Source organism: Ptychodera flava, unplaced genomic scaffold (genome assembly GCF_041260155.1).
Source record: "Ptychodera flava strain L36383 unplaced genomic scaffold, AS_Pfla_20210202 Scaffold_31__1_contigs__length_3010019_pilon, whole genome shotgun sequence".
NCBI classification, from domain to species: domain Eukaryota; kingdom Metazoa; phylum Hemichordata; class Enteropneusta; family Ptychoderidae; genus Ptychodera; species Ptychodera flava.
In genome coordinates this window covers 2,322,515-2,335,324 of record NW_027248353.1, presented here as the reverse complement: position 1 = coordinate 2,335,324, position 12,810 = coordinate 2,322,515, and the positions used below count along the sequence as shown (strand labels likewise).

The 12,810-nt window shown below is 39.2% G+C and overlaps 1 protein-coding gene across 1 annotated transcript; it reads left to right on the top strand.

Moving 5' to 3' along the window:
* Window positions 1-398: 398 nt before the first annotated feature.
* LOC139127396 (dimethylaniline monooxygenase [N-oxide-forming] 2-like) lies at window positions 399-11,976 on the top strand. The gene is made up of 4 exons (XM_070693314.1): window positions 399-558; window positions 1,480-1,699; window positions 2,309-2,544; window positions 11,028-11,976. The coding sequence occupies exons 1-4, from the start codon at window positions 424-426 to the stop codon at window positions 11,259-11,261; spliced, it is 825 nt and encodes a 274-aa protein (XP_070549415.1). The 5' UTR covers window positions 399-423; the 3' UTR covers window positions 11,262-11,976.
* Window positions 11,977-12,810: the final 834 nt, after the last annotated feature.

Sequence of the window (12,810 nt, the reverse complement as noted above, 5' to 3'; positions counted from 1 at the left end):
CCACATCGAGATTAAGTTTGTATCTGTGTGACTGTAACGGATGAGCCTATTTATGTACATTTGAGGATGATCAAAAACAAAAGAAATTCTTGAAGCGTGTTTCCTAAGACGGGGAGTTAAATTTGATCTCTTTTTGTAGAATAATTGTAGAATTTAACAGGGTGGTTAGTTGTCAGCAGGGCAAGAATACAAGGGCTCATCTTTATGATTAATAACATAGACGATCAGCCAACAAGTAGACCTTTCCCAGATTCAGATGTCAAGGGATTTGTACTATTTTCCAATCACGTCGGTTGTAATGTGCGTGAATATATTGGTTTCATGGAGAAGTTTCAAAAGCGTCAGCTTACCCCGTCGCCTCTTTTTCATTTTGATCCACAGGTATATATTAGCATGCGTCATGGCGTGTGGATTATCCCCCGTATGTGCCAGGATGGTCTCCCCTTTGACATCGCCCTATTTCGTCGGACCTTGTTTAAATCGCAGTCAAAGCTGAAAGAAGAAATTGAGAAAGTGTGTAAGACAAGAATGAGAGATCATCAGAAATTTGGCCTACAGGTAATACGTAGTCGCCATCGAAATATATTTTCAACTGCACCAACGATACCTCGCGAAGCATTACACCCACGTGAATAGAAAGAAAGGACATATTGTTCGTTTAGTATTCTTAAGTTCAAAATAGTATACTTAAAGTACTTAATCGAAGGTAAACCAAACTTTTACTGTTTGGTATCACAATAGTTTTCTCTTTACTATCTGTTCAGTTTTTCTACATGTATTATGTCATACGTTAATTGATCCCTCTTTAATATCGATAGAGGGATGTTTGTCGATACGAAAACTTTGATATGCTCAAAAACTGATTTTGCATGATTGCATGATCAAGGTTAAGAAATCATAAATACAGTCTCTTAAACAGAAAAATATGCAAATGTTTCCTTGTATAAATCAGTTATTTTGAATTTTCAATATAATGTTTCAGTCACTACTCAGGTGTTACAATTAATAGTCGTGTAGCGGTATTTTGAACAAGTTTGTAATTTTGAAAAACGGCATACTTGCCGCCATGTTACCAACATGCGTGTCACTCGAATAGTTATATATCCAACAGTTACAAAGATATTACTTGTCATAGGTGGCACTGCACCTATTGAATGGACTTCCCTTTTCTTCTCTGTATCTGTGAGATCTAAAAACGTCCAGTGGTCTTTTGAATATGGAATGAAAGACTTTTCCAATTATACCAATTGAAAGTGTCATTTCCTATGAAGAGGTGGTCTATGCAATGTTAGAAACCCAACAAAGTGAGCAGAGAATGTACTAGTCTAGTATGAATGTAGTAATCAGAGTAGACCCAGAGTACTTGCATGTCTTAAGATAACAGTCTTTTCTGACATGAAAATCAAGGGTTTTGCATTAAAACACAAGACTTCCCAATGTCCACAAAGCCCTTTATACATACATATTTTCTATATATAGGGCAAGGATATATACTCAATTTTCAAAGCTGTTATGATCTGTGACGACATACAAGACAGGCTGGTCCAAGGTCAAATCAAACCAATGGTTGACATCAAAGAGTTTCAGAAAAATGACGTCATCTTTCAAGACGGCACAACTCTGGAGGATATAGATGCTGTCATCTTTACCACAGGTTATGGATTCGGCGTTCCGATTGTCAATGATTCGTGGATTTATGGTAAGTACTGTAAGTCCTGAGTATACTCGATTGGTACTTGGTTCTAAGAATTTATCGTTCAGTGTGTTATTCTTCAATGTATTCAAAGCTATCCTGAAGTTGTAAGTAGTAAGATATGTGAACCCCAAATAATATATATACATATTTAATGTTTTACCTCAGTTGATATTGTTTGTTTGTAATATTTTGTTTGGACATTGGGCAATGCAACTGCCAACCGGAACTTCAGTATACTGAGAGAGAGAGAGAGAGAGAGAGAGAGAGAGAGAGAGAGAGAGAGAGAGAGAGAGAGAGAGAGAGAGAGAGAGAGAGAGAGAGAGACCGACCGACCGACCGATGATGATTTGCACAGGAACTGTGGCTGGCAACTCAACAATCACGGTGACGAAAATTGGAGTAATCATTGTTAACGTTTCATATATTGTCAGGAACTGGCTAATATTATTCATAAGACATTTCCAATATTTGTCCCTTACTTTTTTCTCCGTTCCCTTTTCTTTGTTTCCATTGTTTTTCGTAGAACTGATTCGAATTTCATTCGATTGCAGAACATGGATAACCAGAAAACATAGAACGGTTGCAAATGTCTCAATTTTTCTTCTTTAATAGACGAAACAGGCAAAGCTCAGATGTACAAGTACCTCTTCCCTGTGCGCCTAGAGCATCCTGAGAGGTTGGCCTTGATCAGTATATGCAGTCCATACGGACCTCATTGGCCATTAGGGGAAATACAGGCTCGGCTAGCAAGCCGAGTCTTTGCTGGGAATATTGTACTGCCAGAAAAAGCTACCATGAAGAGAGACATCGATCAGAAGATAAAACATGAGAAAAACAAGTCTTTGTATGTAAGTGTTATTAGTTCAAAAGGATATTCCTTTCTTTGTCGGTATATTGACGTCATTTTATTACCCACAATGCATTGTGGTTGGTAGAGGGTACTTTAGAGTAAGAATTCTTTGGTTTGGCCTGTCGAAAAGAAAAGCCCTTGTCTGTTTTACCACCGGGCACAGACCGATACATTGGACAATACCACACACAGGGTACAGCATAGTCTTCCGCCCGACTGTTCCTGTCCTGAAGTGTTCAGTGCAGTGGTGATTGTGAGCCATAACACTGTTGCTGTGATTATTCACAACAGGAAGTTTATCCCAAAGGCAGGTAATGCAGAATATTGTGAGTGATAGGCCGGTGAATGGATGTTGACAGAGAGGTGCAAAGAGTGCTTGCCATTTCAGTGCGCGTGCAGTAGTCGGCAGAGCTGGTGAGATATTGAGCCCGCCACTGAGTCCCCATGGACCAGATGATGGATGTTGTAAGCGAGAAGTGTAGCGACAATTCTCCGTCATAATTGCTTCCAGTTGTCTGTATAACACGGTGTGTCAGCAGCTACGAATATTGAGAGCATGACTAGAATGCATGGTGGATGATAATTTCCCTTAATGAGTGCATGGGGGCATATAAGGGCAGGCGTCAAGCAGTTGGGTTCGAGAAGGAAGTCCGTCATCGCGGCTTTGTATGGACCAATTGAAATAAATCAATACCGAATAAATAAGCCAAGCGCCAAGAAATAACATGAACAAATAAATTTGGCTTTTTAGCGGAACAACATTCACCGATCACGGACTATCAGCCATCTCCCCTGTCGACATCGCACCATGTATGATCACGACAGAATGGTATAAGTATGGAGTCTATAACTTTACCTATGATATGATTATTTATCATACATGTTATGCCTGTATTGCCATTCTTCTATTGTTCAGACGGTACTGATATGAGCCCATATTTTAACTAGTGAAAATACGAATTATATTTTCACTGTAACCGAACTACTTACAGCGACGCGGACGCGTGACCTTCACTGTATGCATGACCTTCGTTGGTATATGTACATATAAAACAGCTGAGCGAATAAGACAAATGACAATCCCAAACGTCATTATGATTATGGTCAAAATTCTGTTGTTTGCAGTCACTTCATGGGCATTGCCCTTAGGCACAAGTACAGCTGTACCAAAAACATACAAACAAACGTATTGAAAATTTGTATAACTTGCCGACACCTGTCAATTCACGGCCGGTCCCGTGGCGGTGCACGGTGCAGTGTTTTCGTGTCGTCTACGCTGCTGAATATGTACACAATGGAAGTATCATTACACGTAAAGATATCGGTTGACAGAGCATCATGATAGAATCGGTTTAGGACAAGTTTCCTGTTGATGAGCTTAAAGTATCTGGGCGGTGAATTACATCGTTTACAGTCGTAAATGAACCACGAAATACCAACCGCACTGAAAATACTCGCGACAGACAAAGCAAAGTTGAAGGTGCACATGATATTTCCGATTTGTACCTGTCAGTTCACAGGTCATGATCGTGTCTGGTGGCACCGATGCGGTGCGGGTTTCAGATACAATGTGCCATCTAGGGAAAGTCAAACTTTCGCTTCGGTTGTTAAAGGAAGTTTAGTTCTATTTAGGCAAGCCAGGAAGAAAATATACGAGCAGACGACGGAAATACCTTTGAAATGTACTTTTATTCGTACAGCAACAAAATCACGAACGAGTTACGACACTACAGCTTACAGTGTACTCACTTCATGTTTTCACTAATCCGCTTACTGAGATGGTAAATTCGGCATATTTGACGTCTGGGAACATGTATAATTCTTCGAGATAAACTGACTGGTACGGGTTTTATATCCACTGTATGTGCATTCATAGATGTCGCAGAGCTGCTTGCTCTGTGGTCTCAGCTGTTCATACACGATAAGAGTTTGAGCGTGGCGCGAGTATTTTGACCCGATTTTGGCGGCCTCATAACTTTCACGCAGGGATGAGGTTATGTATTAAAACACAAAAACACACCCATTTTGTGGACTCCCGCCTATGTTTTACATCCACCGTCATTTTAAACTAAAAATAAATCTTCTTCAAATTGTGAAAACCTGTGTCGACATCGTAATATTTAAATTGTTTGCTGTAAAAGTGCTCCATAAATCCTCCTTTGCAGTGGAATGGCCCAATAGCGGAATAATATCAAGAAGTGATACGGTTGTCATCACTCCTTAGCAACCAACTTTTTATAAGTACAGCCTGGAGGAAGCAAGGTCGATTTCAAGTTGATTTCGTTGCTAATTTCGGAGCGTCTGTAGGAAAACAGTCATAACCAAAGCATGCATGTATGATAAAGGGGTTATTACACGAAGTTAGGGCGATACCGCGTCGTATTCTCGTGATGTGTCCGTATTTTGACTCGTTGCTGCGCAACTCGTCAAAATACGTACACATCACTCGAATACGACGCGGTATCGCCCAAACTTCGTGTAATAACCCCTAAGAATGTGTACATCCAGCGCATGGCTAATAATGAAGTACCCAGCGTACTCGGTGCTTATCCATTCGAAACTATTAGCAGACTTTTGTTGGTTGTTACATTTTGTTCGCCCTTTCCCATACTGCCTTGTGGTATGCACAGCCGGCCTGCAGCCCGACCTCCCAATTATGTTGACTCGGTAGTCGATAAAAAATGTATTCGCAAGATATAGTAGTAAGCTTTTGTGTTGACACATAGGCAGGCCCTCTCCAAAAGAGGGGTCTGTGGTTGACATGTGAATGATTGAACTAAAAGCAAACGAACCTCCATCCTGATTAACACGAATGTCTTTCGACAGGATAATTCCTTAAAGAAAATCTAGACGCCATGCAATCAGAGCTAGACAAAACAAAGCACGTACCTCACAGCTTGGATGTACACTGCATGGTCATACATGCATTATGTCACCAGGCCATGTTCGCCATCATTCATTTTGTGTTAGCCTGTTTTTAAAAAGATTTGCCCTCCTTTAGTCATTACACAAGGTCATCGCCAGCAACAGTGATTTCGCGCCGGAATGGTTTACATCCATTTAATATTCACACATATATGTTGATATTGGGAAGTAAAGTCTGTCCAGGAACAGGATGTTAGCCAATCAGACTCACAGGCCCCGATGATGACGTACGTCACATATATATTAGGAGTTTGAAAGTCATCGTAAATGGCACATGCAATGACGGGGGCGCGAACGGACAGTACTGACTGTTTGTGGTTGAATTTTTCAGCTTGATGTGAAAAAAACCCATTTAGCTGTGCTCCCCAAGGATTCACAAAAGAAACAAAGAAGTTGTAGGCAATACTCCGAATATCAAGTATGTTATAAGTTTCCAATAAGTTTTTTCAAGTCCTTTCCGATTCGTGTACGTTTTTCGGAAATCCGTAAGTAAACTTCGAGTGCAATTTTCGTGTTCGTGTAGCAATATCCCTTCATTGTTTTAGTGCAGTCACAGAGTACCATAGACAGAGTGGCAACACTTGCATGCCTTTTGTTCCATGGTCGTCTCGGTAGACTATTGGCTTTTCATATTAAAATGAGCTTCAAAGGTGTTAAACTTTTTGGAGGCTTTGTTTGTGGTTGATAATTACACGAGATTATGCGAAACATACGACGAGATGGCATCGTACTGCCAGTCGCGTAGCAACCATAGTTACTTTGTGAGCTCTCAGGCCAGAAACACTGCTTCACGCCAATCAAACATAACACGCCAGCAGTTTCATAAACATGTCCTTTCTTGACGCACGTGTAAAAGACGGTATGACTGACCGTAAACCATTGAGTAAAACCAGACAGTATCGATAAAAGACTTTCAAATTGGTTCAAACACACTCATTATATATTCATAAAAATATGAGAGGAATTTTTAAAACGGTAAAACCCACTTTCCTGAAGCTCAAAACATTCCCGTTTTTGCCAGCACATCAATTCCGATCAGCACCATACGACAACAACAACACAAACTTTGTCGAACATACTTTCGCTTAACAATTGGTGAAAATCCGAAAATTACCGAAGGGTGCATGGTCGGCACTCTTCGGAAAAGAGAGCCAAGAGCTTCGTGAGGCGAGGCAAACATGGATTGCTTACGTAACCGCTTCACGCCTTAAACAATAGGTGTTGCCACTCTGTGTATATAACTCTGTGGTGCAGTGTACCTGAAACCTCAGAAGTTTCAATGTTTGCTGCGAGTATTTGACTTTTGCAGGGATTGCTCACATTTCAGACATTTGCTGTTTCCCGGCGATTTTTGTAGGTGGCTATGCAATCTCCATACAGAGAATTAAGCACGGCGTGGATAATTATAATCTCGCTGGGGAGTCTTAGCAGTAGCAACACGAATCTCTGCCACCGTCGACATTTTATACCCAATTTTTAGGTATTGCGCGTTTTCCATTAAAATACTTTTTGTCTTTTTGTATATAATACTTCCAACAAAAATTGATAAATGAAATATACACTTGTTTCAATATCGATCCGATCGATTTCATGATTACTTGAAAAACATATACCTTGCTCTATGTTACAACTTACATGGATCACGCACCGCCAACGAAGCTGCTCGCGGAAAAAGGTGTTCGTGCGCAGTTTTTTTACCAATTGGCTGCACCTTGTAGATGTGAATCGACGATCCAAAATGGATGCCCCTACGACTGTCAACTTTGTCAAAGTTACATCTGATTATATATTATTTTTAATGGCCTGCGGAAAATGCAATCTCTAGCTCGACAGCTCCTCTCAAACTTCGAGATTTCTACCACGTTTATTGAACCAGTTGGGCACGCGCAGGACTGAAAGAAGACCCAATACACTGGAATATTTTAAATTTGCCTGCAGCAGAAACTGGTAGAGGCGCGCGGTCAACGACTAGAAACTCTCTAGCTTGGTGAGAATTATCCATGCCGCACTGCTGCCACAAGGCGTGCTTCAATCTCTGCCTCGGCTACGGAGCACGTAGGCAATTTACAACAGAATTTGTGGTGAGTGATGAGATGGGAGACCTTGCATAGGTCGGACAGACAGTAGAGAAAGAAAGATTCCCCTTCTACTGTCTGTGGATGTACACTGCCAATTCAGTACGCGTAAGCGCAGGGTCAAGGTGCATGGACTTTGGGAATCAAAATGGCTGCCGCCTGGAACATCGCCTCTTCTTGGAGTTGCAGCTAACTCCAATTTAGATATTCTTTTAATACTCTCACCTTCAATTTACTGTAAATGTAGTGATCATAGTGGGATGATACTAGGTTATTCACAAAATACCTGGATTTATATTCGAATACATCCTGATGCAAAGGTCACTGCACTGAGAACAATACTGACGCGAACGATATTATCATTATACAGCCTTAATCCAATTTCACCAGGGAACAAATCGAAATTAGGGCTATTTTAGGATGGTCGTCGCGTACTTCATTGAGCGAACGCCAGCACACTTCCGAATGCGTTCCTCGCGTCCGCTTAGCCAACAGAACGAAATTTTGAACCGCGGAGTGCAGTGCACGTGGTAGAAATTGTCTTAATTGTAGGTCAGCAGCATAATTTCACTCAAATTCACAGGTTTTAAACTGACCATTATTCACTTCGTGAAGTACTTAATGATAAGAAGTATAATTTTTTGAAAAAGTGTAAAAATCTTCTCTCTATCCCCTCAGTGACGTAAATGTGTTTTGAGGGCAAAGGTCAAATAGCGTCCAAGTGACCTTACGTCATGACAATGACTCCTTTTCTCTTCCTCTGATATACCGAGACTTACTGTACAACGAAACTCCATAAGTTACAGAGGCAGGTGTATAATAATTTTTGATATGCTTGTTAATATGACATTAAACTGGTCCAATAATCATTCAAGGTAATACATTACCAGGTCCATGGGACATTTGAGACTTACAAATTTAAGTAGGACCATCCTGAACCACTGATAGTTAGTGGTGGTACCAGGTGTCCAGAATGGGTAAGCGTACCCTGCTAGTATGCTACACCCGTCAGGATTGATCCAAAAATTGTCTAAATATTGCATGAAGTGATACAGTATATGAATCACTGTTATAAGTCAAAGCCGGGAATGCTGTCGCTAATCATTTGAGTGAACGAGGTGTCATATTTGGCCATAATGTCGTCATATCGACCGTAGAACATTTTGAAAGTCCTCACGAGTCTTTTGGATGTATATCCCTGTCTCACTAGTTTTGATACTAATAAGCTGTGTCTCATTTGAAAATTCGCGTAGGAATCACAAGCCCTACAATATCTGATAAGTTGAGACACATATACACCATAAGAAGGTGCAGGTGGATTATTACTTGATAAGTGGGGATAATTTATGATTTCAAAATCGATCATCATCCCTTTTGTCATACAGCTTAGTATGTAGCCCATTAGTACCCACTTGCAGGAACAGATCAACATATGAAGCTGAGTTCCTACCCTCTGTTGTTTCCTTGATATCCAACTCATCAGGGTAAATATGATGTAAGTAATTTGATATGTCTGGATTGTTTAGACTAATCAGATCATCAATATATCTGTGCGTGTTGTTAAAACGCCTTGCAAGTTTTTTAGACCCTGCTTTGTAGAGAGATTGTAGGAACTCTGCTTCATATGAATAGAGAAATAAGTCAGTAAGAAGTCGTGCACAATTTGTACCCATATTGACGATAGTCAAATAGCTCTGGTTAAAGACGCTCCCGAAAAATTTCTTGGTTCATGGATTACGTATTCAGGTACATCACAAGCGGCTTTCGCCTTAGTAAAAGACAAAATTAGCAGTATGTTATCAAATATTCATTCTTCATTAGTAAGACCTGAATATAAATTGCATGTATATTCCAAGTAGATGCTTTCTTCAATTAGGTTTATGTTAACTGTACATGATCTGACAAAATCACAAAGAAGCTTTCTAGATAGTATTACAACTAAATATATCAAAAAGTGGTTAAATATTCCTTCTCATGGTGCCACTTCGGCAATTATTTACAGTCAACAGGGGCTTGCCATTCCGCTCATCTCCCAGGTGTACAGTGAATGTCATGCACATACTGTAGCACACTGTCATATCAGGGCAGATGACCGGGTTATGGCAGCCATGAATGCCACAATAGCACGGGAGGAATCTTATAGTAGGAAATCATATGGCAACATTGAAGCTGCTGCCATAGCAACAGATGCTGTTAATGCAGCAACAGGTAGTAAGTGGGACCATGTGAAGGAAAACATCAAACAAATCGTTACAACAAAATATCAGTGTCATTGGATGGATAAAATAAAATCTCTGGTTGTTCAGGGAAAATTCCTGGCGCTTCTTGCAGAAGAAAAGTCTGACATTACATGGAGAAGCATTATCTATAACATGCCAAAAAAAATCCTCAGCTTCGCAGTCAGAGCAGCTATTGACTGTCTTCCAACGTTCAATAATCTACATAGATGGGGTAAGAAAATTTCCTCAAAGTGTAAACTTTGCGGTAATACCCAAACCCTTCATCATGTTCTGAATGGCTGCAAAATCATGCTTGAACAGAATAGATACATGTGGCGACATAATAATATTCTGAATTATATTTTTCAAATTTGTGCTTCATCAGTTATGGACACATTATCTATTTACGCTTATTTACCAGGTCATACAAAAGGTACCATCCCGCACAATGTTTTATGTACACCTGACCGTCCTGATCTTGTTATTCTGTTCAGTAATGTAAAAAGAATGATTATTTTTGAACTGACAGTACCATTTGAATTTAATATCGAGAGACGTCATAATGACAAATGCATGAAATATTCACATCTTGTTAACTCTTTACAAGCTCAAGGTTATTCGACTGAACTCATTTGTTTTGAAGTCGGGTCGAGAGGACAAATAACGACAGACAATACACTCAGACTTCTACAACTTCTTAAGGCACTAAAATTAAGTAAACAGCTTAAAACCGTGATACGTGATATCAGTAAACCATGCCTTATCTCAAGCTATTGCCTATTTCATGCCAAAGATGAACCATCATGGTGTGAGGATTCAATATTGTCTTCTTCCAAAAGTGCAACTACTAAATAGCATTGTATAATGTACATTTATCAACCAATCTATATGTTCATCTGTATTACACAGATTTGCTTTTGTTTTGCGCAGGTTTTTCCTTGTCAAATGTTTTATTGTTTGTTTGTTTTTCTTTGGCAAGATGTTATAGTCATGTTCTTCATTGTTATTGTATTGTTTTGTTTGCCCTGCCTCTTGCCAGTTCGAGGAACATTTTGCCTTTCTCATATTCGGCTGAGGACCCGTTTTTTTTGTGTATCTTCTTTTTATGGATTATGAAATAAAAAGTGATTTACCTATAGAGTCCGAAAAACTGTCCCAATGCAAATCAACTTTAACACTTACTTCAAACTGGACCGTACTGTGGGATAGTAATACATTGTTTATAAGGCAATAATGTATTCGAAACTTTTTCTCCAATACAGATTCCAGGCCCACCAACTGTTGATGACATAGCCGAGGTGCTCGGTGTGAAACCTTCATTCTGGCGTCTTCTCCTGTCGGATCCAAAACTGGCCCTGGCGTACGAGTATGGTCCCATGGTTCCATACTGGTATCGATTGCAAGGACATGGTGCATGGCCTGGTGCCAGGGATAGAATATTGAATGCCGTTGAGAACACCTCATTTTGCTTGAAGGGGTATCCTTCTATTGAATAAAATATATAATTTTATGCACGTTAAATACCTTATTCACTTGAAGGAGCTATTGTTGTAAAATTGTCTTTCTATATGTACAATGTATCTATCTCTTTGTCAGGTATCTTAAGAACAGTTTATTACACTACACAGAATAATAGTGTGTTTTAGTACTTGTCGTTCATTACCTTGGAAGTATCAAAAGCGTTGCTGACTACTGCTGGCTTTTATTATGACAATTTTCCATTACACGACAAATTATGGAGCTAATAAATATAAGGTGTTATTGCTAAAATGCGTAAATTACGTCTGACTAAGAAAAGCTTTTACAGTTTTAATATTTTGAAATTGTCATTTTTTTCCATACAATTAACACAGATATGGCGACATTTGAATTTCAAATATCGATAAATCTAGGTTTCTGTCGTACAAACATTTGCACGGTGACCCCCGATTTTATTCTTGATTTTGAAATCAAACGGTTGGAAGATTCCTTGAGAAAAATTTGAGCAAAAGTTTAAGTCTTTCACGTCCTAGGCGCATACTACCTCAAGTATAGCCCTATGGCTGAATTTGAATTAATTTAATGTGGCAACGTAACAGAATTGACTTTTTGCACTATATGTTCCTTTAATTATTTTGTAACAAATAGCAATTGCATGATAGTATCATGCACACTTACGGGCGATATCAATTTCTTTGATATATATATTTTATATATTAGATCTTCAAGTAACATTAAAGGGAGGTAGTCATCGGGACTGCGTTCAAAGGTCCCAGGGGGCCCTTACGACCGATGCAAACATTGTATCCTACGTACGTTGGCGATTGATGAAATTGAAGTTAAGACCTGGTTGTCATAATGTACAGCGTTAATTTTTTATTTTGCAGCTATGTTGACATGATGCATCTATAGAAAGTGCATGAAGTACATTGTTTTTAAATAAGAAAGTCGCACATGCGCAGTTCCGACGACCGCTTCCCTTTAACATTTCAAATTTTACCCCTTCTCTTCACACATGGGGCATATCGAGCTTCATCTTTGATACTTTAATTTGTTGTGATCATTTGAGAATTTTTTCTATATTTTTTATGAACAAATAGATTATGTCCCTCTCACAATACAGTGTGAAATGCCCTAAACCCCGACGGTCCCCGTTGATGCGCTAAACGTTTTACCGTTTCTGTTTTTTTTTTTTGTAATTGACTTCGCTATTTTTATTCAATGAAATATTTCTATTCTGATTAATTACCTGTAAGGAGAGCGTAATTATTCTAGACATATTTTTCAGTTCTGGTAAAATACCTCATAGCTAAGTCATTGAAGAATTGTGTATTGTTCTCGTCTATTTGAATCACGCAATTTTTATGTCTTATAAATGAAGTTATATGACATAAAGCTATTCATCTTTAAATCCTTTCGCTTGTAAAGTGATTCGCCAGCTCTTTGTTATTTAAATTCCAATGAAGAATTTCTGTGTGAGTTTATCATGTATTGAAATTTGCACACTGAAACCATATCGGACATCCCCTGTATACATGCTCTTTGAATGAAGTGATCATGCTGGTT